Source organism: Trichinella spiralis, assembly GCF_000181795.1.
Source record: "Trichinella spiralis strain ISS 195 chromosome Unknown Scfld4, whole genome shotgun sequence".
Taxonomy (NCBI): domain Eukaryota; kingdom Metazoa; phylum Nematoda; class Enoplea; order Trichinellida; family Trichinellidae; genus Trichinella; species Trichinella spiralis.
In genome coordinates this window covers 11,801,843-11,827,892 of record NW_003526943.1, presented here as the reverse complement: position 1 = coordinate 11,827,892, position 26,050 = coordinate 11,801,843, and the positions used below count along the sequence as shown (strand labels likewise).

The window sequence follows — 26,050 nt, the reverse complement described above, 5'->3', positions numbered from 1 at the left end:
CAGTTTCTTTGATTCTATATATTAATTCTGGAAAGATATGGTACTGTCTGAATTTTAAAATAAATGTATATCAAAATACATTGTATTGGGAATGGAAAATATTTCTATTCAGTTTGACATTCGTGAGCTGCCAGAGGTTCCCAAGGAGTTGAACCTGCGTCACTTGGGCATAATTCTAATGAAAGATATAACTCGAAGCAATGTTTAGTAGGTAATATTACATAACAAAATAAGTGAGAACGTGGGACTGCTAAGAAAGTTTTATTTTACCCACATCAGTATATAAAAAGGAATTACCCAAAATTCTGAAGTATCGCACTTATCCTGATTTTTTCCACCTTTAACAGTGCTTATATGTTAGAGTCAAATGAAAGAATAATCACAGAAACAAGTGATATTGCTAGAATGCCACTATGTAACTCTGTAATATAACAAATTCTAAACTTGGCATGGAATGAAAGGTCAAACAAAATGTAATTTAGGAAGAAAATTTTAAACTACTTTATCGTCACAACTAGAAATTTCAATGCAGAATAATGCTTGATTGGAAGGAATAGAATTGTTTCGCTAAAGCAGAAACGATCACTACTCATTCACATTTTCAAAGTCATGAGGATCATCAAAGAAGTGCCTGAATGAAGGAGCTGGCAAAGATTTACTTTTTCTGTCAAAAATGAGATTAAGATGGTTAAGTGATTTGAAGTTTGACATCCGCTAAGACCCGCAATGCCTGAAACTCAAGTCCACTCTTGGAAAATTCCAAATAACCTTTGTACCTTTGATTGCACACCAACTTCGCTGGATCATTTGAAAAAAAAACATTGTGAAGTGTCGTTTACACATTTTCAAAATAGTCAAAAGTCACAGCAGCGTATGAAATGCAAAAAGCAATAATAGATGAACTAAGGCAATTGTTCCTGATTCTCAGACTGCTAAATACCATCGTGTCTGGCAACACATTCCAGTACTCCTCAGATGAGTTCCAATAGTTCTTAAACAGAGGTGCAATTCAGCATGCTAAAATTGCCCACTTTCATCGCGCATCCTATGAACAAGCAATATGGAAGGTCGTCGTAACAAAAGATCGTAATTTCAGAAAATAATTCATGATAGTTGGAAACAAGGGAGGGAAAATTTCCTATTCATACAACACCTAGCGCCCTGCCCATCAATCGTGAAAAATCAAGCCGAACTACTCATGAAACACGGGTTGTGCTTGATCTCCAATTACATACACCCTGTTCTTGCAGAATCATTAGTTAAAGGCAAAATCCATTTAACGAAACCATAATGCAAAAGATAAAAAATTGCGCAGCAGATAATGTTGATTATTCATTATGCTGATTATTTTATCCTGATTATTCATCATGCTTTCATAAATCAACACTAATCACTCTTTATGCTTATGGCTATGCACCTAATGTCCCCCACTAGCGTCACCTAGGAACCAGTTCTGAAGCGCCTTTTACGAACCAGTATCAACATCCAGCATGAAGGATTTTCTGAAATTTGATGCACACCAACACTAGTGGTGCAGTTGATCATCGCTTCAAATAGCCAAAAGCATTTTCATTTCACATTATGCCTTCTAAATCAGTGCATGAAGCAGCTCTACCACACCTGAAAATTTTTTACAAACCTAAAAAATGAATGTTTCTTTCACTACTGGAGGTTCCTGCCAGTTCTGTACAGCTATTTTCTCCGGACCTTCCACTACCTCTTCATTGTATGGAATTGTTGCTATGCTAGTGCAAATGAAAAGGTAACAAAAGCCTGGATGACAGAAGAAAAACCAATTTATGCTCCATGCCTGCCAACGAGAATAATTAATAATGATTATTTTAGGACAGAGCACACGCAGGGCTAGTACTGAGATTAGGGTGATGATGGACATTAGCGTGATGTTCAATATCTAATTTTATGGGACCATAACTAAGCTAAGCCATTATCATCCAATGAAAACACAATTTCTAACAACCAGTAGGAATACGCTGCCAAAATTCTGACCGTATCAGATCATTCCATTAAAGAATTATACATATTGAAATTGCTCGTATTGTGAACGTGCGCTTTTTATTTAAAAAAATCAGTTATCAGCAAGTGAAACTAGATGGACATTCAAGTTCTCAGTAGAATAGAATAGAGACCGTAAAGCATTTGTCATATGAATTGAACTGAGCCCAACGAATGACGCAAAAAATTATAACAGAGCCTCCAATTTATTACCGTTACCTTTACAAATTCGTTTTGATGCTCATTTGCTTCAAGCATTTCTTTTGCAGCAGTAGGACTTCTATTACTATTATTTTTTTACATAAAGCTAAAGTTAATGGATGGCCTAGTAGGAGGTGGTTATTCAGTGATGAATGCAAGTAAAACGTAAATGACAACAGTTCTGAATTCCTTAAGTTACTTTAATTATATAACTCCACCCATCATGCTTGGTTGTCTGAAAGAATTTTCTCGCTTGTCATTTCTTTACTTACGTATTTTATTCACATTTTCTGCCTTCAGTTCTACCATTTTTCTCTGTGCTATATTAATTAAAAATAGCCATCTATGTACGTTTTTGAAGTGCTATGATCAAATTGAATTTATACAAATTCAGTTAAATTCATCGAAAACCAAATATCATAGTTTCAGTGAGCTCAGGTCCCTTAAAAATATAATCGTCAGATGATACCAAATGTAATTTATTAATTTGCGACCATGAATAATGACAAAATAATGAATATTCAAAAACGAAAAATTTATCAGAAGTAACCTGACTGAATTCAGTCAGAAGTGAATCTGTAAAATGTATGAGGAAAATTGTTCTGAAAATTTGAGCAATTTTCATTTTGGGCAATGGGAATTTCTTTCATTAGCTTTCAGCAAAGCATAACAACAATGACAATTTTTATTGCAGTTGTCAAAAAATTTTAAATTGCATACAGAAACTTACGTTCAACAAACTTTTTCAACAAAACCAACTGAAACAACATAATAAATCTTAATGTATGCAGTAAAATGGATCTTTTCTGTTCTGTGCTTTGCAAATAAAAGAGGCATTAAATAATTGCCAAAAACAATTTTCACTATCAATTTAACAAAATTAGCAGTTAACATATTAAACCAACAACTGTCCTTAAAATAGATAAAGAATAACATTGATCTTTTAATTATTATCTAATTAAAATTCAATCTTGTTATTACTCTGTTTCTGCTAGCGTTACTTGCAGCGGTTGAAGATAGTTTACCTGAAAATATTTAAAAATATTCTTCAAATTATACTTTTCAAAAATAAAAAAAATATCTAAAAATTAATTACCGTCTTCTTCAGAGTTGGTCTTATCTGGAGGTGTCTCCAGAACAGTCTGAACGCCAAATTTTTCAAGTCTACTTTTAGCACGTCGAAATAACGAAGGTAAACGCTGCTTGAACAGAGGAGTGGCCGGGGCTAAAACTTTGTCTGCATCCTGATCTACAAAAAAAGAACATCATATCTCGGCTTTTGCAAATTAACATTGCATTAATAATCTGATTACAATTTTTTAGACTTGAAGAAAAAACAATACAATTCTTTAATTCATTCCAAAAATAACTGAATTATGTAAAAAAGAGAAAAAATAACGACAGTCTCTTTTGCGTGGCTAGCTGCAAACAATTAAGAGATACTCTGTCATTTTTCTAGTTCGTTATGTTAATTAATATTTTTAATTGACAAATGTATTTATTTATGAATCATATTCATGTTTGAATATTCGAAAAACTGACCTGACAGTGTTTTCGATCGTTTAGCAGGCAATGGAGACATACAATCAGAAGAAGAATCATCTTCTAATTGCACTGCTGGCATCGATGACTCACTAACATCTACAAGTAACAATAAATATTATTATACTGTGATGAATAACTAAAATAACTAGGATAAAAGTTACCAGAAAAAATACAGCTATAATTCGAAAAGTTGGGTGTAGATTTAACGCGATTAATACCCATTATTAAAGACTTGCGTGCTAAAATAAATAAATATGTGAATTTCATTAAAATCAGCAAATAGCAACATACTCTCTGGGCTCCACGGCTCATTAGCATCGGAAGATATAGTTGCAAAATTTGGACTAGAAAGTGATTTACCTCGAAGAGCTAAAATAAAAATTGGAATATATAATCCAACATTTCAATAAATTTAACTAGAAACATTAAACATTTTCACTTTTCAAATTTTTTTTCTTATTGATTATCAAATTACAGGTTTCAAATCAAAATGAAAAATTGAAAATGAATTTTCTTTCAATATAAATTTCCCGTTTTAAATTATTACACAAATCTGGTGTGGTGGATTCTTCAAAACTGTGGAATCCCTTCGGTGTGCAAGGAGACAACGCTGATTCGGGCACTAAACGACAACAAAATGGTCAAATAAGAGCAAATACAACATATACATTTCAAAAAGCAGTGTAATAAATAAACATTTCATTTATTATTATTTTTTTATTTCTGCTGCCACTTACTGAGACGTTTCAACATTTCCGTATGCTTTTCAGGAGTTTTTAATAGTGAATCATCACAAAAACTTCCAGAAGATGACAGCATCTCTTCCAGTTCTTCTGAAATAAATAAACCGTCATTCGAACAATAAATAAATAATTTAAGAAAAATATGCACTTGAAAGTTTCACAGTCGTCGGTGACAAGCCTCGGTACACACTATACAGTGATTGAAAGGATGATTGTTCAGGGCTTTTCATCCCTTAAAGTGAAATTGAATTCTTTTTAAAATAATCAATTAACACTGTTTATTAGAGCAGCTTTTTACTATATTTTGTAAAATCAACTGAATGCTCTTGTCCTGCTGCAACTTTAACGAAACGATGATGTGGTATTTCTAACAAACTGCACGACTTTTTCAATGGATTGCACATCCTGTAAAATAATTCATATTAAAAAAGAGCCAAAAAAATCAACTTTAGTAAATCATAATACTTTTCAAATGGGAGAGTACTTTTTGTCTTATCTGTACGCCTAGCTGGAATTTTCTCTTCCTGCGAAATACGCTCCAAAATTTTCAATTTCGAAAAAACAGTATCCTCTCCGATACGAGTAAGGTCATCTTCACTGTCAGATTCCACAAATTTACGATACTTTTTCAACTTTGAAGGCAAGGACACATTGAGCGACATATAAAGGCATGTTAAATGTCTTGGCAAATGCTTTGAAAGCCTAAAATTGCATTTTAACACACCCGTAAAAATTAAACAGAACAACACAACTATATTTTAATAATTTTCAAAACATATGCAGTAAACCATGACTGTAAAAAGTAAAAACTGAAATTAAATGCATTCAAACAATTGCCTTTCTCAGCTGCTTCCACTCAGACTTTCTCGTGATGACAATACTGAAATTAACCCATTTATAATTTGAGTGAAACAATTATCAGCTTCCTCGTATAATCCACAAAACTTTATAAAACATCTGGTATCTAAAATCGGTCATGGCAAAAATGTTTTCGGAGAAATATTCCATTTCCACTTAATAATATTGACATGCTGATTTTCAACAATTTAAATTGTTCAAACGTTCCCTTCACGTTAATTATTTTAAATGCTGAAAACCAGGTGCTACTTACATTGGAAACACAAAATTCTCTAATATTTTATTCAGTGCTTTTGATCCTTCTAATAGAGTAAGAGCTTGAAAATAATCCGCTACCTAAATTAATAAGAAAATCACCGTAAAAACACATGCATAACAAATTTATACGTTGTTCAAAGTATCTCTGTCTAAAACTTTATCTTCTTTGGTTTTGCCCCACAAAACGGCTAGATAAAAGAAGCCCTGTAATTTGTACCTGAAAATATATAAATTTCACTAAACCAAATCTTTCAAAGCGATCAAAATCCACTCACTGTTGTGCTTTGGAAAAAGCAGAGCAAGGCAAATTCGATGCCTTTTTCCGGAAAGCAGAAAAGGAGCAAACAATATTCTCTTCCAGAAATTTCGCAACCCGTTCCTTATAATATTAGACAGCTAATATCATTGAAATGAATAATTATTTTGCGTCAAACTTACCGATATCTTTTTCACCGTAGTCACCGCCTTGACTGAATTAGAAGTGGATGTGGAGCACTCGTCATCTTCTTCCATAATACCGTAAAGAGAATCATCATCAGTGCAGCAAAAGTTGACAGAAAAATAATTTTCAAGACCAACTAGCACATTAGTGAATACATTTTCCGCATCAATTTGATTAATCATTGATTCACAATATTCTCGAACTTTACCGGCCAACTCAGACAGTGGTACATCTAAAATAAACAAAATTTTCATAAAAAATCCAAATATAATCAAATATCGTAAATACATAAATATAAAAAATAGGCTAATAATCAAACCTTTTAAAAAAGAAAATTCTTCACTGAAAGAGTTACAACTATCAAACATTTCAATTTCAAATATATTTTTGGTAAAAAAATAATTAAAAAATAAAATCAACAACTTCTATTAAAAAACTGCACCACGTGCTGGACGGCACGGAAATTTGAAAGACACATTTTGTAATAGAATACAAAAGTGATAATAAAGGTTAATAAAAAGTAACCGACAATCAGTAAAGACAGCAAACAAGAGTTGAATTCAAAAATTGAAAAAAAATTTTTATAATTAAAATTATTGAAATCATGTTCATTATTTCAAATTATTTGCAGTTTTATTAAAGACTTTTACGTTTTATTGAATCGAAATATGTTTAATTCTTATAATTGATCAGTTTTAATTAACTGATTAGATCGTAAATTTATGTTTAACAAAATAAAAGTATGGGACTCTTATCACTACATTTTATGTTGAATATATGTCGAACTGAATTAATGCATTGAAAAGAGAAGATTGCATTGAAACAAATACTTTATTGGCTGACTGTAGATATAGGCTATTACTGGTGTTGTGATTGGTCAGATTAAATTCAAATTAATTTGGCTAACCAAACGTATGACCAGATTTTTGGCTTCACCACTTGTTTGCTGTTAGCTGTGCATGTTACTATTAAATATTCAATTATGTTGACGCTTTTATTCTTTTTATTCAACTCTGGCATATCTGCTCCATTTTTAAAAACTTATTCTTATTTATGCTAATTTATGGTAGAATTGTTTATGCAAAAAATGACAGGAATTAGTTTTAATTTTTGCAGCAAATGAGTATACCTATAATTGGATTCTGATTTCACAATAATCAAGTTTTTTCACTTCAGTTAACTTTCACTATAAAAAGAATACAATTTAAATTTTTTTCCTTTTATGATTTTCCGTTTACACTTCATTTTTTAATCCATGCACTAGCTTAATTTAATTAAATTTTCTGTAAAATAATATCATTTTATTAGCGTGAAAAATCTTACTGCTCAAATTAAATAATAATTACGTGTACTGATATTTAAATATTATCGCCTTTGCCAGTACTTAAGGACGCGTCCTTGTGCACCTTGTGCATTGTGCTAAAAAGAAGCACTATCCTGTGCATTTTAGGGATGTAAGAAACTGCTGTGCATTCCTCTATTAGCACAAACTTCAACAAATGCACATTTGCTCTCTTAATGCCAGTATATCTTAGGATAATTCAGGCTGGTTTTTTTAAGGTACCAAGTATGGTGAGCTTCTTCTTGAGAAGCTGCATTGCTAATTCTTGAGAAATGAAGAAATTATAACAAGTAATACTGTTCCCTTTGAGCCCGGCTGTAAGGTATAGCAGCACACGCATACCTTGATTTTTCTCACGTATACCTGATGCTCGTTTCCGGTGTAAATCTGCATGTTCCAAGCATAGCTAGTCTTGGCCTCACAAAGAGTCCAAACTTTGATGCCATACTTTGCTGGCTTTTTCAGCATGTACTGACGGAATGGACAACGGCACCTGAATGAAGTGAGCTGCTCATCCACTGTGATGTAAGCTCTAGAATTGTATATCATTGGTAAGCGTGCGACCAATCATCCTAGACATCTCCTATAGCAGCTAATGGGTCCTTTTTGCGGCGATGCGTCCACGGTCATCAAACCGTATGGTTCTGGAAATACATTAAAAATTATCCAACGACATAGCGCTGGGAAAGATAGGTCTTCCATTTTCTGTATTCCAGAGGCTGCTTGTTGCTTCTCCACGAGACTTGTATATACCAGCCAAAATGAGTAGGCCAATATAAGCATGAAATTCTGCTTCATCAGTTTGTTTCCAGGCGTCCTTATACAACCGCTTGCCTTCCAAGTTTTTCATCTGCAGAATGATTTTCTCCATTCGGGAAGAAATAAAGAGAGCAAACGACGATCATATGTCTGCTATTTTTGCAATAGCATAGTGAGTAGGACCTGGTGGCAATTTGATCACGTTGGATTCTGCTAACCGATCTTTTTTCATTGGTGATGAATACCATTGCATCGATCCATTTTTTGACATCAGTGCGTTTGTTGATGAAGAAAAAGCGCCTTCACTTGACTCATCACTTGATGAATCAGTACTGCTGGGTGGCTCGACGTCTGACGACAACTCAGGTGCATCTTCAGTCTCTGAGATATCCTCTTCTATATCAGAATATTCTTGAGAAGGTAGAATAAGTTCGCTAGTTGACGACCTCAGTGATATGTAGGGATGAATATATAAAATTTAACACTTATATCGATAAAATGAATGCAAAAGGTTCCACACAATTGACTCGGATGCTGGATCTATTTGACATGCAGATAAAGTTCAAAAACTGCCTTAACTCCAAGCAGCTGTCATCTGGCCAAGGTAGCTATTGGCTATCAGATGACATATCCCACCAGAGGTGAGGTAAACATATGGAGCTGTGACAGACAGCTCGTTTCATCTTTTGTTTGTACATGCGACAATTAGTGCCTTGGATGATAAGAGCGTGAAGATTATAAAAGGAGATGAAATAATAAAAAAAGGCGTAGAAAATAAAGAGGCACAAAAAATAAGAGCACCATGCCTGTATAAATAGTAGCAATCAGCAAAAACATGAAAAGACTGCCTATCTTTACTTATAAGCAGAAAGACTAATACTTACTTTCAGTCCATACCACTTGATCACCTAAGTTATTCCAGTTTCTGATGATCTCTACACATTAGCAACCGTCATTTACCAAACAGCTGATTATACGGTCATCTGCAAAACAATCTGATAGCTAACATCCGTCATAACTTGAAAATAACACCTAATATCCAGTTTTTTCTGGACTTTTGAAACAGAAAGCAAAGTGCAAACATTGCACTTTCCATTCTCAAATAGTTTAAACATTACCACAATAGGACAGTTTGATACAAAGAAAATTTTATTTCAAATCATAATGTAAAGCGAGTTATAAATCATTTGGGTCAAATTGTCCTTCTAAAATGACCGATGTAACCAAATTCATCATAGCAAGAATGGTCATGAGTTAGAATTTTGTGTAGAAATGTAGTACCATAAATTGGAAAAGAAAATTGAAATCATAAATTAAAATAATTTTTGCTATAAACCGTAATATTTAATTATTATTGCACACTGAATACTTAATAAATGCAAAATAATTAAGAAATAAATTGTGCTTTATTTTTTAATTAAAGTATTTATTTTCAAAACTTACCTAAATTTCAAAACGGAAAAAGTGTTTTAAAGAAAAGAATTATCTGAATAGCTAATTTGTATATTTATTATGAAACAATATTTAACATTTAATGAATTATAATTTTGATTTATTTATTTATTCATTTTAATTCAGTGAGTACAGTTTTAGTAGAAAATGATGATAACAATAACAAAGAATAATAATAATAATAATCGTGGGATATGCTATGTTAACACTCGTGTTGCCAACGATGTAAGCGTGAGTGTATCAGTAAAGTTACGTCGTTTCAAAATCTTGCAGACGTAAAAGTTTATTTAATTCTTCAGTTTCTAGCAGCTTATCATTAGCTGCGTTCTGTCGCAGCTTAAATATTTGCACAGTAGTTGTCGGTTTAATGTTAAGAAAATAATCTTGACAATTTGCTTGGTGTTTCAAGCTAGAAAATCAAAAATATACTGTTGTTGAACAATTTGATAAGAATGTCAACTTGAAAATTATATTAATTAATTGTTATCGTTATTGCTAATTCCTTTGAAATAAGTGACATCAGTTTTTACTATTTATTTTGTACTACAAAAGTGTAGTTTGCAGTTGTTCACAATTAAGAATAGTCCAATTATATTTCAGTACATTTGTCATTACGACAAATTTTACAAATGTAAAAAAATGAAAACCAATTTTCTCAAACTTATGTATCACATATTGTTTAATTATAATGTAGATGTCGTGCATTTATAATTAAATTTGAATTTGTTGAATTTTCATCATCATAACAAATCTATCATGTCGTCATCAGCATAGCCAATCAGCGATCGCGTTGATTCAGCAGTTGTACCAAGCAAACCAAAGCAAAGACCGCCAATACAACGTTCAGTTGGGTGACACTGCGCATTCCTCTGACAGGAATAATTTCTCGGAACTGCCGGAATGCAGTGCCTTCTAAAACAAATTGACTGCCCAGGACATTGATTTCTTGAGGCACATTTGCTTGTATTTGGAACGGCTAAAAAAGGATTGCTTATAAAAATAACAATTAATATAAATGCAGAAATTCGATACACCCTGCATGTGAAGTTGTAAATTTTGTTAAAAATTGAATCTGAATATTATTTTTACATTTTTTTATTTTAATAAATTGTTTTATATAAAAATTATACTTGGAAAATAAGCAATAAAAAAGTAATGAAAAATTTACAAGCTTTGTGATTGATTATAAATAATGATTTAATTTACTTATCAGTTTTGCGCAGACGTCATTTTTGCATCCAACAATAAGTCTTTCATGTGCAGGCAACTGTCTTCTGCACTCTATGTCTCTTCTGCACATTTTTGTCTGACCATGAAGAACTTCAGCAGAAATGCATTGTCGCCGAAAGCAAAGAGCCATACCGTTGCACTGACTGCTTTGCAAGCATGCATCTTAAGCATTTACAGTTAAATTGAAAATCAATTTTAAATTTCATAAATATTGAAGTTTTAATTCCAGTATCAAAATATTTGATATTATACAATTATTATGATTTGATAAGGTACTTCTTTGAATAACTCATTTTATTTTTAACCATTTTAAGCATGCTTGTCGTCGAAATCACCAGAATCAGAAGATAAACTTCTTCTGTTCTAAAACTTTTGAAACTGCTGTGATGACTTTGTTTAGCGTTATTATAATTTAATTTGCTTTTCATAATTAATGATTTTGTCTTAAATAAAAATTTAAATTTTCATTTCATAGAATTAAATATAAAAATTCGAAATATTTGCTCCATCCCTATCAAATCTTTTCAAAATTCTTCTTGTATAATATTTTGTGAAATTAAAATTCAAACAAGCATTTGAATGTATGGAATGAAAAATGCTTCATTAAAAAATTGCAAAAAGTTGTAAAGTTTAAGAATCAAAATGACAATTTGATGTGCAGAAACAGATAATGTATAGGTATTCATGATTATGATAAAGTGGGCAGTTTAATAAGCAAATAATATTGAAATTAAGCATTTACTTGTGAACGTAAAACAGAGAACAGTGAGAGAAATGATGATCACTTTCTGCATATTTAGCGTACGTCGGTATGTATGTATATATGTATGTTCAGATCGTTTCAAAGCGATGTTTTTAAAGAAGTATTTGAGACAGTCATCATAGCATGTTATTTGTATTTCAATTAATCAGTTTATACAGAACTGCTGCTTTGTTTCTCAAAATGTTACTGTTCTTCTGTTTTACATTACGTAATTATTAACAAAAAGCATTCTTTAGCATCATGTAAAAAAATATTTGTTAACTGCATAGAAGGTAAACTGCAGCCTACCTCTTTTAAAGGATTTTTAGACTTGCCTGTCATCTGAATATGTTTACATAAAACCGAATCATTTTCATTTGTAATTTGCTATTCAAATAATAAAGTCATACAGCAGGAAATTACTTCAACAAATAAATATGTTTCATTGAAAATTTGTAGAACTGACACTAAATATTTCTTTAGTTGTGACAATTTCATGCAATGTATTTATGACAAAATTGTAATAAGAAAAAGCAGCTGAAAATATAGCAAATGCTTTATTTAGTCATCCAACATTATTTTATTTGTTTTATAGTTATACTTATTTGTTTTAAACTAACATTTTCCAAGGAGAACTACTACACCTACCAGACTAACGGTTGATGAATTGTTTTTATATCTGTAAATTTTATTGTGTAAATTTATTTATTATGCAAATATAACGTAAATAAGTTTTACATGATAAGCTGAAATCGTTCTCAAATCAACGTTTGCTGCAAGCTTTTTCAGAAATTTCAGTTTTGGGAACTGAAACAAATTCCTTCTTTAAAGAAGTGCATTTTTGCATCAAGAATTACATCTACATAAACATAAAGGAAAAACACAAAGCTGTTGGTATATTTTCTTAAAAGTGATAAATTAAATCTTTGTATGATATTTTTGTCCTATAAGTAGTCAGCAGCATTATGAAACATGATGCTAGAATAATTTATATTGTAGTATGGCAGAGTGCATTGCAATTACAAGACAAACTGCTAAGCAGGTCCGTTTAGATAACATGTTCTATCAATTAGAAAAATTAATTATAAAATCAAATTAAAATTAATCAACTAGAAATGGTTGCTAGCACAATTCTGCAAGTACCACTTCTATTGAAAAGTCCCTTTCTCACTTGCGTTTTAACAAAGTGGAACATTCAATGTATTGCCAATAAATATACTGAATTCACCCAATGCGCAAATTATTAACAGAACTCTCGAATTACCAAGGTAGCAAATTGACTCCTATTTCACTTAAACATAATTAACTTAATGTGAACGTTATGAAACGCTTAATTTTTTCAGTAGTTTCCTTTTGGATAATTTATTTTTCTTAAAAAAATTATGTCAGCTTTTCTCGAGTGACTCAACAAGTCCGCTGCAAACAGTCGATTTGTAAAATGCAGCACTTCGCCCCTGACTAATGCAACTGTAATTTTTCCAGTTATATTGTAAAACACTTATAAGGCAGGTTTATCAATCTCAGAAGTCTGAATATATGTATTAAGAAGTTAAATTTTGTTAGGCAAAACTGATTGTTAGACCATATCATTGTATTGGAAAAGCAGGTTGTGCCACCGTAACAGTGTTGTATATTAGATTGCACAGATATTGGATAAGGCTAATAATCACAAGCCTGCTGTAATTTTTCACTATAATCAGTGCAAGGGAGCTGGGGAAACGCTTGATAAAACGGTCAAAGAATACAGCACAGGGCGAGGTTCCATATGGTGGCCACTGGTTCCCTTTATAAACGCCTTCGATACTCCAGCCCTGAATGAGTTCATAATATTTTCTATTCATCTTGCTTTGGTCAAGCGCCGCATCAATTGAGGTTGTTTTCAAAACAATTAGGGCTAGGTTTCATTTCAATTCACCTCCAGAGGTGAGCAAACTCGGTTTGTGTGTAGTGAAGTCGGTTGAACTATTCGACATTATACTCGAAACAATGTATTCACATTTATCCCTACACATCATATAAATCTACGGTACTGAGTGCAAAAAAATAAGAAATAAAAAATATTTCATGAAATCTATAATCTGCGAGTTTGTTTTTAGAACATTTCTCACGAAGTTATATCAAATTCAGTCAATTTAGGGATCCAAATGTACCCCTACCATTTTCCAAACTTGATGCCAAAATACCTTGGTAGTTGAAGGGTTAATAGTCAAATGTTTTTAACAGTTCAATGTTTTTAATAGTAGCACAGTCTCTTGAAATTATAAACAACTCCAAAAAATCATTTATAAAACAGTTTTAAAAATATATAACATCATATTAACTTTATAGAACAAAATAAAAATTTAAGGAACAAATATGATTCATTATTAAATGCAAATTTTAAATTCATTTTTATCTGCACAAAATTTATTACAGTAGTACATAATTAAACAGACTAATTCAATATAATAAATTTTTATTTGTTACTGCTTTCTTAATAAATGCTTGTTTACTAGTTATGAAGTAAACTGAAATTTTTTATTCATAAGTTAGCCTTAACTATATTATATAGAAATATATACTCAACATGCATACCATGTTAATTGTGTATTGTTTAGTCTTTTGAGTTCCATCTATTTCCTTAATATCACAATCGAATGGCCTGAGCTTTTCATTTCGCTTTGTTTGTTTGACTCATTTTCAAGTGCTTAAATACTTGTTTGCAATATACAAATGAAATATAATATTTGGATAATATTTCCAATGTTTTGTCAACAAAAAATATTTTCGCCATTCAAACAACCTCTACATTATTTGCATCGCAATATAAAATGTTACTTCGTCATTATTATCAAACTTATTTTTAAGTACGCTAATTTGTAGTTTATTTTTGAGTGATTCTGTTAATTATGACAATTAATTTTATGAAAATCTTTCAGATGATGCTGTTAATGTTATTATTTGAAATAACCATTACATTGCTATTGCAATATGATGTTATTTGAATTATTTTTTGAAAGAAAAATATCAATTGCTTATAATTTAGCATACAATCGACATTATATAAAGCAACATGAAATTTATGAATATAATTTGAATTAATTGTTAAACAGCATAAAAGCTTTCAGGAAAAAATATGCAAATTAAATCATACATATGAAAACATATGCTACGCTAACGTATCATTCAATAACAGTTGCATAGTGCAGTTGTAAGTACAGAATCTTAAAATTAAAAAATAATAATGTATAATGTGCATAATATATCTGATGTCAATACATTCTACATTTCTTAGAAATCTTTAATAATAAAATTATTTATTATTTTGACGATGAATATGTTTACCAGTATATTCTTAGGGAATAATGATGAATCAAAATGTGACTGTTATTCTAAAACATTCAAGAATAAGTATGTTTTATAAAAGAATAATGCTTTCATTTACTTTAAAATATTTTTTAATGAATTTTATATTCCTCTTTTTATTGTTTTTTTTCATTTTCTTTCCATTAGCAGCCTCTAATTGGGAAAGAATTTAATAATTTTTATAATAAAATAAAAATTATGCAAAATCTAATCTTCACACAAAGAAATCTTCACTCATCTTTAAATAATTTTCCTAACGAAGATTAGGACGCGTCATAACAAGAATTTTAGGAAACAGATTTATTTGCGTATTTCAATTCAATATTTATTTAAAAGATGGCTATTTCAAAGAAACGAATGGGAAAAAATTTTTCATCCCATGACCTTGCATGTGCTATTATTTTTCTTATAAATATGCTGCATTTACGTATATTTTTTATTCGAAAGATTATTATGAATAAAAAAATTATTATATAAATCCATCTTAATCGATATGTGATAGTTTAAACTTTTTTTAATTTGAAATTTCAAATATTCTTTAACTGAATGTAAAATATACCTAAGATTAGAAATCAGTTGCGTGCATTTCTAAAATGAAATTTAATATTTTAATTGTTTTTTAAAGTAAATGCTGCATATAATAACATTTAATTGCAACAATAATTAGAATTTTGTTACTATTTTATTTTGTAAGATATTCAGTTTATTTGTCAGAGATGACATAAAATTATATAGTATAAACAAAAATTATTTCACTATTTTAAAATAATTTTAATGAAGGAATTTCAACCTGTAATTTACATTTTAAATTATCTTATCCTTTCCCAGTAAATTTGTGAATCATTTTAAAACCAGCTTATCATTAATAGCTTCTGCTTCATTTTTGAATTTACATCAAAATGGAATGAAATAAAATTAATTATAAAATTTTAAATATGTCAGTTCTAAATTTATTTTATTTCTTTGGTTTAAATTATTATAAATTTATTTTCATTAGTGGCATTTGAAATTTTAATTTTTTGTCCAATCTGCTGAAATATGATGTTACTTTATTTTTTTCCTTTACAAAAAATCAATATACTTTAATAAAATTAATAAGTTCAATTTTTGGTTTATAAATTAATTTAAAAATTAAAAATTTAAAAAATAAAAAAGATTGCATTGAAATCATGAAATTAAAATTACAACCAAAAAATTTTTTAATTTACCTTCATCGAACTTTTTCTTATTATATGGCATATTATAACAGCAATGAAATTTTAATGAGTTTCAAATATTCGAATACTAAATCAATATTTTCAAACATCAGTAATCTTAATTTACAGTGATAATTCTAAATCAGAAAAAGTTTGCCAAATGATATATTTTTCCACTAATAGCGTAATGCATAAGCATGAAGGATTAACAAAATTTCTGAAAATGCATGTGAATAGTTTCTTAATAAAGCATTACCGCCGGCTGCTCAAAATTTTAACTATGTTTATTTTTCAAGATTTGTTTCCTATAAAATAAGAAATGCATTATAATACCATACTCGTGGTTATCATTAATTAATTAATTAATCAGTAAAAAGTAGTTTTATGCAGATATTTGTTTGCTTTGAGATTTCTGGAAAAAACTTCTTCCTTTAATCTGTTGCAGCATTTTGCAGAAAGATGGTCATTATGAAGCGCATTTTATCAGTACTTTTCTTGATTACTTACATGAAGGAAGCAAGTATGGGACTGATGAAATGCATTTGTTTCAGAATAAACTTGAAATTTTAAATTTAACTTTAAAATATTCAATTAATATTTTTTTATACATATGTATGCTTTGAAAAGATTCATTTTGCTTCCAATTAGTGTTATTTATTCTTATTTTTCAAAATGCTCATGATTTATTTTAAAAATGTTGTTTTCACATTTATTTTAGATGGATGTTTACGGCATGATGCTTGCAATCCACAAAATGCTTTGTGTTTTTTGCGTAAATGTATTGCCGCTGATTTACTACCAATGAACTCTTGTACGACTAATGCTCAATGCTTCACGCGAGGTATTGGTGTTGGCAATCTTGGACGAGGATGCAAAGAGGGAAGGTGCTATCACATAAAAAGTATGTCATATGATATAATCAATACAGGCTATGCGCGTTTCAAAATCAGTAAATATTTCACACAGCTTATTCAATTTTAAGTTATCAAGTGGATATTTTGTCAAATTTGCATTTGTAGATTTGAATTTGAATAATTACTTTTTAGTGTCACCGGGCAGTTATGGCTGTGTAACTCAGGAACAATGCATTGGACAAGCGATTTGCATACGTCGGCATTGCGTCTATGCGGAACCATCCGGGCTTCGTTGTGGACGTTGCGGCAGTTGTCCACTCGGGGAGCGGTGCATCGGTGGTTTGTGTTTCCAACCAGTCAGAGATTTTGACTCTTTTACAAATAAGCGAAAGGACATGGTTGAAATGTTAGCGGAAACTTTCAAAAATACAGTATACCAACAGTTTCCTGAATACGCGGGAACTCTCGAATCCGCTTTGCAGAGATGTGGATTGGAATAGCTTTTTTAAAAATAATATAATTAAATAAATGTAATTTTTAAATAACATAACATATTTAACAGGGATACTGACAGTCTCAATACAATTATTTCAAATAAATGTTATGAAAAATGTAAAACTTGAAACGTTGCAAAACTCAACTAAACAAAGGTAGCCTTAATACAATAAGTCAATTATATTTTATCAAATATCATTTTGGCACATGATGTAAGCATATCATTTGGACAATAGTTTTTTCTTGATAATTTTATATATTCTATTTGTAAATAGTAGAAAAGCTATCCAAGCTACACTATTTAAGAATGGACGAGGCAAAAATGAATATGCAGCAAATGATTATTCCCCATTGCAAAAACATCCAATTTTCATCAACATTTCATCATATATTTGCATGAAATATTGTTCAGTTTAATCGAATTGAAAAGTTTGAACTTCAGTTTGTAATTTATTAATAAACTGAAAACAGATTTTTAATATTATTTAATATTATTCACTCATATTATTCAATACTTTTTCTTCATTACAGATAATTTGAAAACAAAAACCGAAATTGCAAATTATTTACGTCAGTGCTATGTTGGAGGAAAATAGCTGACGTGTTGAATAAAATCAAAATCATTTTTCCTCATCAAAATAACAATAATCAAAAATAATCATAGAAAAAAAACAAAAATTATAACAAAAAATTCTTTGTTTCTAATAAATGAAATTAATAATTAACCAAAACAAAAAAGCATTAAACAGTACGAATTAGATGGGATTGTATGGAGTAGCAGCCAATTAGTTGGAAAGGAAAATTGGGCTAGTCGAAATAAGCTGGAAAAACACGTCTGCTCTAGTCTCAACAAGCTCATTTTACTAAATAAATGAAATGAAATGAAAATATCCTGTTTAACATACAAAAGTAAAAAAAAGTGCAAAATGCTATTCTCCACATATTCTACCAAAGAAAATATTTATTTATTAATTGTGATCAGTTGAAAATTTTGATTTCTGAATTATTTCAAACAGCTCTACTATCAAAAAAAATTTAATTGAATATTTCGTATTTAATTAAAATTGTTTTCTTCTTTTTTTAGCACAAAAAATGAATTTTGGCGAATTTAATTTTTGTCATGTAAATTTTCGCTTCTGCTAACTAGTTTTATAGAAATTGATAAATACAGTGTGAAAATAACCTAAAATTTTTTTGCAAACTCTTTTTTTCATTTTTCAACTGAATTAATACAATTTTTTGTTATTATCAATTTTATTATTATTCTCAGAATAAACTGCATTACATGTAGTTAACAAACTGTATTTTGAAATCTACCTAAATAATGTAAAGAGTAACTTGTATAAATTTTGTTTATTTTATCCATTTTTATTCAGAGATTATTATAATTCATGTTGAAAATAATTTTTGAAAAATTCATTTGCAATTTATTATTATACCTTTTTTATTATAATGGCAGAATTATTTTGGAAGAAAATCAACAATATATGTTTTCTTCTCTCCATTGTTTTTTAAAATTAATTTAAAATTTACATATTGTAAAATAACCATAGTAAAATATGAATCATTTTTTCAAAAAAATTTATATGCAAATATAATTTAGAAATCAATGGTTTCTTGTTTCACATTTGCAACTGCTGGACTGTGCCTATTAATTTCAATTGCAAATGCAGGTAAACGTTTTGCATATTTGTTCAAAAAAAATAAAGAATGCAGTTGTGATTGTCGCTTTCAAATGATTTGTATTTATGAGAATTTTCGAATTAATAAACTGAAAAATAGAATTATTTAAAATTTTTAATAAAAATGAGATATTTTGAAAAAAATTTCCTTGCCTTTCGATTGCATATGTTTATTTTAATGTTTTTAGATCGATGTATTAAGCACAGTGACTGCTTATTCGAAAATACGGTATGCTTACTTCGACATTGCGTTGTTGCTCAACCAGTTGCTTCGAATGAAAATCAGTGTCGTACAAATTGGCATTGCAGATGTGGAGTGAATGATTTCTTTGAAAGGAGTGGTCGATTTTGTAAAAATGGCTACTGCTTTCAATTAGTAGGTATGATTGGATTTGGAATATATTTTTCATGCCAAAGTTAGTCATTTTAAATTTAATTTCAGATGCATTCGGTTCTGTAGGATGCACAACGCATAACCATTGTCCATTCAATTCACTTTGCATATCTCGACATTGTGTATACGCTGAACCGACAAACAAACCGTGCTTCAGGACAGGATTTTGTGGAATTGGGGAACGCTGCATACAGGGCATTTGTTATCAACCTTCGAGCTTGATAATTCATCCATCTGTTGAAACTGTTTATCCAGAAAGTCCAGTTGTGATCATCGTTTCACCTCGAGGTTCAATAACTACAGATTTGACTGATATAATTCAAGATGAGCTCGCTGCAAATATCAATACTGAACTTCCTTTCATAATTCCTCCACATATTATATTATGACAATCTATCTTAGAAATAATATAATTCTATTTCCACAATAAAATGGCATTTTTATTAATAGTAAATTTTTATTTTATTAATTTTAAAATATTCAACATTCGAACATTAATTTTAAAAATACTAAAAATATACTAAATAGTCTATATGCAAATTAGCTTTTTGCAATGTTCACGCTTTTCAACATATATCACACAAAGATGATGGCTCTGCAATTAAGTTTATTGTAAAATGTAAAGTCAAATTTATTTTCATTCATACCTTGACGTATTTCGATATCATCAAAAATGTAAGAATTTGTTACAGGTTGAAAGCTTCTAAATGCCTGAATGAAATTTTCCATTTCATCTAAATACGCATATACGGAGAGTTCCATCACAACTTTGACATTGTTGTTTTCATTACTAAAAATATGAAAATACAAGTTGTAGAAAAAGTTTTTACCCACAAACTTACCGAAAGCAACGAACTCGACTGTACTGATATCGATCGCACAGACCACTTGCGAACATAGTTCTCATAACCTATATATATATATATATATATATATATATATATATATATATATGTATATATTAAATAAATTTGAGGAATAATAATTTTGCTGAAATAAAAATATTTTTTTAAAAAATAAACTGACATCATATTGCACAGCTTTTCGAAAACCACTGTGCCATATCCCTTGTCTTTTATTGTCATCCATTATCTCACTTTCATAGGGAATATCTTTCAATTTCGAAACCAAACAATACAACACAGGCACTGAAGTTTTTGGTCCTGTAATTTCTTTTGTTTTTCTGTTTCACTTCATCCAAATTGCAAAATTAAAAATTCTTCCTCTTACCAACAGACGAAGGCATCATCTGGAAATTACACAAGTGATAAAATTGTGAAAATATGAAAAGTGGAAAAATTTTTTCAATCATCTGATGTTGTTGGAAATTTTAGATATGAAAATATGTTCTGCGTGCAAAATTTTTGAAAAACAGAAAAAACCACAACCACTGGACTGATCAGTATGGAGTTTTGAAATGAATAATTGTTTAAAGTTGTTTACTTCGAGAGGATGTTTGTGTACAATCATAAAATTCATCCCACTGTCCATAAAAGCTGTCAGATGCGTTTGATTTTCCCACAACAATTCTGTTTGTTCAGCATTCTTACTTTTTATTGCTTTCAATGGTAAAATGATTCGTCATCAAACATTCGCTTTGCAATAAGCACAAATCAAAATTTTATAGTAGGATAAAATAAATATTTTTACAATAATAATATTGCATTCAAATTTAATTTCCATTTTCATGAAAAATATTTCAGTATTCACTTTGAAAAATGCGCAAGAAAAATGTTATCTTGTCATAACTTTCTCTATCGAATTATTTTATTCATCATACTCATATTCATATTCATATTCATTAAAAACTCAACAATAAATTATATCTAGTAAATTATTCTTATCATTACATTTCATTAGTTTTATAATGAAGTCTATATTTCAAAAAATCGATTATGAATGAAAAATGAAAAAAATTAGACAACTGATTAATATATTACTCACGCTGTGACACAATTTTGTTTACTTTGTTTAAAGACATAATGGCAATAATAAAAATGATGGAGAAATAAAAATAAAATCCTTCCTAGAAAGTTACCTTTTATAGGCTGCCTTACAGGTTGCAATGACGCATCACATTACCTTGTCACTGTATTAATCAGTTTGAAAATTCATTATGGAAAGGAACTCTGCATTATACAGCACCATTTGCTGGTTTCTCTTATCAGAAGTATTTTCTTGTAATCCAAGTGAGTCATTATTGCAACGCTTTTATTAAAATTTGAAACCCTTAACAAAAAACTTGATGAGATCAAAATAATACATTTAAAATAATTGTAAAATTGAAATTCAACAAAATAATAATTTAATTTAATTTAATAAAGTATACTGTAGGAAAGCAATAAAATAAAAGTAAGTGATGAGAAATCATTTAAAATGAATATTAATACCTGAATACCGAAACGAAAAATATTCATTTCGATTTTAAGAATTTCTCTGTTCTTAGTCTTTAATAAAAGTGTTACATTCATTTAAATCAATATAAATTCAATGCATAAATATAAATCAATAAGTTTTTATTCTGATTTATAGCTATGTTTTTGAATGTTTAATCGCATTACTTGAAATAATATTAAATTCAAATAAAAACTTAATACAAAAGTATAATTTAATTAATATATTTACTATGAAAAGCACTGCAATGTACTACAGATTTTCAAAATGGCAATTTTCACTGCATACAAACAACAATAAGCAACATAAAGTACAAGTCAAAATTGTTGGACGATGATAAAAGTGACCATCCAATACGACAGGGTTTCAACAAAGCTATTCAGTTTGACGTAGGAAAACTTTTTAAATTATTATTCTGAAATGAAATTTTTTTTCTGATATATTCAGATACTTACCGCTATAATGGAGATGAACGTACGTTTGCCATTATTCTGCCACAAGTATCAATCTTCCAACATAAAATGCTATCGGTATGCTATATGATTATATATATTTTTTTTAATTCAATTTTTATTTCACTTTTCAGAAGAAGAGCGAATAATACAATTGGTGTAAACATGTACCTTCAATCGACAATGACCGATTATGAATTAAAAAATCTTTTCAATAATTTGCAGAAGAAATCTTCGGACAGTTTTTATTATAAATTTACAGAAACTATAATCAAAAAAGGTAAATTTTACAATATTTTCAAAATTTAATTAACAATTTTGTTTTAGGAAAAAAGTGTGATGAATGTCTTTGATAATTCACTTCCAAATGCAACAGTTCTAAAATTTAATCAGAAAATTAAATATTTTCAAATTTCAATGACACTGATAAATATTATTTCACAATATTTTCATTTTATTAAAAAATTGTGTTATTCCTTTACGTCGATGAAACTCCGTATATCAAAACAATATTAAGAATAAAATTCTTTCAATTTTCAAAATCAAATGACCAGTTCAACACCACTTACCATGCTTTACAAAATAAATAATTAAACGTCCATTTCTTAATTGAAAATATTTTTTCAGAAATTTGCATTTATTACAAATAAAATTTTCAATAACAACGCCATAATAAACAATAGCAGATTTTTACACTATGCCTTTATAAATTTTATCCCTATCTCAACTTAATTTATTAATATTCAGCAGCAAATTGTATTTCAAATTCAAATTGTAGCAGAAATTGACAAAATGTGATCACCGTCAAAATATTTAAAACATAAATATGCTGATTTTGTTGGAAAAAAATTGTTGCAACAGAAATTTTGTAGATACAGCAGAAAAACGTAAGAAATATTTCATACTGTATTGATTAATTCAAGAGTATTTAATATACTGAACACGTCAAAATACTGCTAATAAAGCAAATACACCATATAGCAAAAAACATGGATATGCAACAAGCATCCACTGATTGTTCATTACAAGTGCGGTAACAAACAGCTTTGAAGCAGATGCACTACACCAAAGAACGGCGAAAGCAGAAATTGCCAAGCCAACTGTATCCCTTAAAAAATGAATTTGAAACACTTAAAAACAATTTTAAAAAATTACTTGAAAGAAAAAATGGCAGCTACTGTAGAAAGAAGTACCATTGGCAATAAACAGTAACCCACAATGCTGACTGTAGATATTAAACTAATTCCATAAGGAGTCATCAAGTTCAAAAGGGTAAACATTCCTAGGCAGCCGACCACTCCAACACCATAAATGTAACCAAACTGCACTTTTCCATGAAACAGTAAAGCCGAACCAAATAAAAGAGCAAATACAACGGGACCAGCCAAATCGCAGTCATTTATTACAGCTGGTTCGGCTTCTTTGAATGGATTTAAAACTGACATCGTTTTTTGCCAGATGTGATGAAAATTTATTCCCAATTCTTCAAGTAAAGGCGGTTCGTCCAAATAATTGTTCTGCTCCATTTCATTCAACTGATCATACGCAAAGTTTGTTCCATAATAATTACCACTATTCAACTTGTTTGAATATAAATAATTTTTATGGGAATAATCTTTCTGAGCATCTGAAGGCATCTCGTAACCACTCCATTCACCACCTGCACCATACCAACCAGACTGATCAACAAATCCACTCATTTTGTCAATCTAAAAATGGTATCACCAGAAACTTTATTTCAAACTGTACAATAGAAATATCTAAATATACAAGCTTAAAAAATATGTTCAATATTGAATAAAAATAGCATGGTAGTTATATAAAATACTGAAATGAATAAATGTTTAAAATTAAATTTCAAATTTCCTGCAAAACTGATAATAGAAAATTATAAAGAAACAAAAAAAATTAAAAGTTCTCAATACAGCTAAATTATTTAATATAAAATTAATAATGACTTGGAGTAAAACTAAACTAAACTCACTTTTACCAAAACAAAAAATGCAACACAAAGCTACAGCATGTTTCATACGGTAGCGACAGTCATTGAAAAAGTCAAGATCTACTTTTAAAAACCACGTTTTTATTTATGTTTCAAAATGCAACTTTTTCCATTTTTAGCTGAATGAAGAAAATGAAAAACACACAAATACTAGCAAGAAATCAACTAAAAGCAATATAATATATATATTATATAAATCAAGGCAAATAACAACATTTCTTGAAAAATAAACATCCTATCAAAAAATCATAATATTTAGAAATTTTAGAGCAGATTTTATTGAAATCGCATAAATGTATTTAAAGGTTAATTGATGTTAATATTGTAAACTGGAACTAGAATTGCTTACAGACCATGTATTGTGGTCACTCATACACATTTAATCTTATGATTTACATTTTTTCATATGATATAATAATAAACTGAATCTATTTGAATGAATAATTATAAAATACAGTTTATGTTGTTGAACAAATTGGTTTCAGAAGGTTTTCTTTCTGATAATCAATTCAGTTCAATAGTTATGCCAACAATTTGAGGATTAAATCAATGAATGATAACCTTAGTCATTTTTCACTTAATGATGCATTGCGAATAAAAGTGAAACTAATTAACATACAGTAATTTTATTTTACTATTAATGTAAACTGATATAATAGTACTAGCAAAATGACTTAATTACTGCTATTAGAATTATTCGAAATAAACTGATAACTGAAAGTTTATTTCAAATGTTCAACATTATGTCCGTTTACCAGAATTTATTTACAATATCAGAACATTTAGATCATAAAAAAACACATTTGCAGTCACAAGATGAATCAAAATATGTGAGAAATATATCAAGTTTCAGATGACGGTAAACTGGTAGAAGATCCCGGTTCTGACGACAACAGCGCATTTGAACGACCATCACAAGCCACAAATTTCACCTTTTCTGCAAACATTACTTCATGCGAATCACGAAATTCAATTTGCTCCATAACAAACGTCCACACATTATCACAAAATCGATAAGTACACAGTTTTCCTGCACGAAACTGTATTTTCGAACGGACCTTGGTAGACAGCGCCTTATTCATAGTTCTGTCATAAGCCTGAAGTACTTTAAATGCTAGTTGTTGTGTAATCTGCCCGCTTTGAATAAACTCATCCAGCGTTTCCTGAAGCGTGCTTCCAAGCGTGGTATTACGATACAATTGATAAGCCATTATGTTCGATTCAGAAAAATATCTAAAACTGCACACGGTTAGAACATGCGTAATGCAACTTAAACATCACTATATTAACAATTCATATTAAAATCTTCCACAATTATATCGCCATACATAACAAATTCTTAAAGATGCAGAAATTCAGAAAATTATGAATACCCTCTTAACAATTATAAGTATATCTAAAATTGTATACAAATAAAATTACGTCAATATTTCAATTGCAATATACACTAAAAAACATTTCTTACGTGTTTTTTTGTCTAAAATATCGGTCCAAACATACTGTAACACATCTTACGGTAATTTTATTAAATTCAGATACAATTTGCATCAGTTACCAACACAATAACAAACCTTTTTTTTAAAGTTATTAGTATGACAGAGTAATTGTGTAGAAGGAATGAAATTATGAATTTCAATATTTTATTATTATA

At 29.4% G+C, this 26,050-nt stretch overlaps 7 protein-coding genes across 7 annotated transcripts; all 7 read right to left on the bottom strand.

The window, feature by feature from the left end:
- Positions 1 to 2,614: 2,614 nt before the first annotated feature.
- Tsp_06582 (hypothetical protein) lies at positions 2,615 to 5,164 on the bottom strand. Its single transcript, XM_003378640.1, has 12 exons — positions 4,968 to 5,164; positions 4,801 to 4,907; positions 4,651 to 4,734; positions 4,497 to 4,592; positions 4,051 to 4,128; positions 3,906 to 3,998; positions 3,757 to 3,855; positions 3,311 to 3,463; positions 3,196 to 3,239; positions 2,945 to 2,972; positions 2,765 to 2,790; positions 2,615 to 2,656 (listed from the first exon to the last, which is right to left on the bottom strand). Exons 1-12 carry the CDS (start codon positions 5,162 to 5,164, stop codon positions 2,615 to 2,617), a joined length of 1,047 nt encoding a protein of 348 aa, XP_003378688.1.
- Positions 5,165 to 5,253: 89 nt separating this feature from the next.
- On the bottom strand, positions 5,254 to 6,538 carry Tsp_06583 (hypothetical protein). Its single transcript, XM_003378639.1, has 7 exons — positions 6,484 to 6,538; positions 6,057 to 6,292; positions 5,894 to 5,997; positions 5,748 to 5,835; positions 5,614 to 5,696; positions 5,334 to 5,382; positions 5,254 to 5,295 (listed from the first exon to the last, which is right to left on the bottom strand). The coding sequence occupies exons 1-7, from the start codon at positions 6,536 to 6,538 to the stop codon at positions 5,254 to 5,256; spliced, it is 657 nt and encodes a 218-aa protein (XP_003378687.1).
- A 1,122-nt stretch (positions 6,539 to 7,660) lies between these two features.
- On the bottom strand, positions 7,661 to 8,252 carry Tsp_06584 (conserved hypothetical protein). Its single transcript, XM_003378638.1, has 3 exons — positions 8,074 to 8,252; positions 7,766 to 7,934; positions 7,661 to 7,717 (listed from the first exon to the last, which is right to left on the bottom strand). The coding sequence occupies exons 1-3, from the start codon at positions 8,250 to 8,252 to the stop codon at positions 7,661 to 7,663; spliced, it is 405 nt and encodes a 134-aa protein (XP_003378686.1).
- Positions 8,253 to 8,303: 51 nt separating this feature from the next.
- On the bottom strand, positions 8,304 to 11,529 carry Tsp_06585 (conserved hypothetical protein). Its single transcript, XM_003378637.1, has 6 exons — positions 11,491 to 11,529; positions 11,133 to 11,286; positions 10,820 to 11,005; positions 10,361 to 10,589; positions 9,867 to 10,022; positions 8,304 to 8,607 (listed from the first exon to the last, which is right to left on the bottom strand). Exons 1-6 carry the CDS (start codon positions 11,527 to 11,529, stop codon positions 8,304 to 8,306), a joined length of 1,068 nt encoding a protein of 355 aa, XP_003378685.1.
- Positions 11,530 to 17,248: 5,719 nt separating this feature from the next.
- On the bottom strand, positions 17,249 to 19,750 carry Tsp_06586 (conserved hypothetical protein). Its single transcript, XM_003378636.1, has 3 exons — positions 19,397 to 19,750; positions 19,155 to 19,246; positions 17,249 to 17,480 (listed from the first exon to the last, which is right to left on the bottom strand). Exons 1-3 carry the CDS (start codon positions 19,748 to 19,750, stop codon positions 17,249 to 17,251), a joined length of 678 nt encoding a protein of 225 aa, XP_003378684.1.
- Positions 19,751 to 20,080: 330 nt separating this feature from the next.
- Positions 20,081 to 20,797, bottom strand: Tsp_06587 (adenylylsulfate 3-phosphotransferase). Its single transcript, XM_003378635.1, has 3 exons — positions 20,782 to 20,797; positions 20,578 to 20,714; positions 20,081 to 20,146 (listed from the first exon to the last, which is right to left on the bottom strand). The coding sequence occupies exons 1-3, from the start codon at positions 20,795 to 20,797 to the stop codon at positions 20,081 to 20,083; spliced, it is 219 nt and encodes a 72-aa protein (XP_003378683.1).
- A 2,545-nt stretch (positions 20,798 to 23,342) lies between these two features.
- On the bottom strand, positions 23,343 to 25,610 carry Tsp_06588 (protein YIPF5). Its single transcript, XM_003378634.1, has 3 exons — positions 25,332 to 25,610; positions 23,553 to 24,106; positions 23,343 to 23,505 (listed from the first exon to the last, which is right to left on the bottom strand). Exons 1-3 carry the CDS (start codon positions 25,608 to 25,610, stop codon positions 23,343 to 23,345), a joined length of 996 nt encoding a protein of 331 aa, XP_003378682.1.
- Between the last annotated feature and the right edge of the window lie 440 nt (positions 25,611 to 26,050).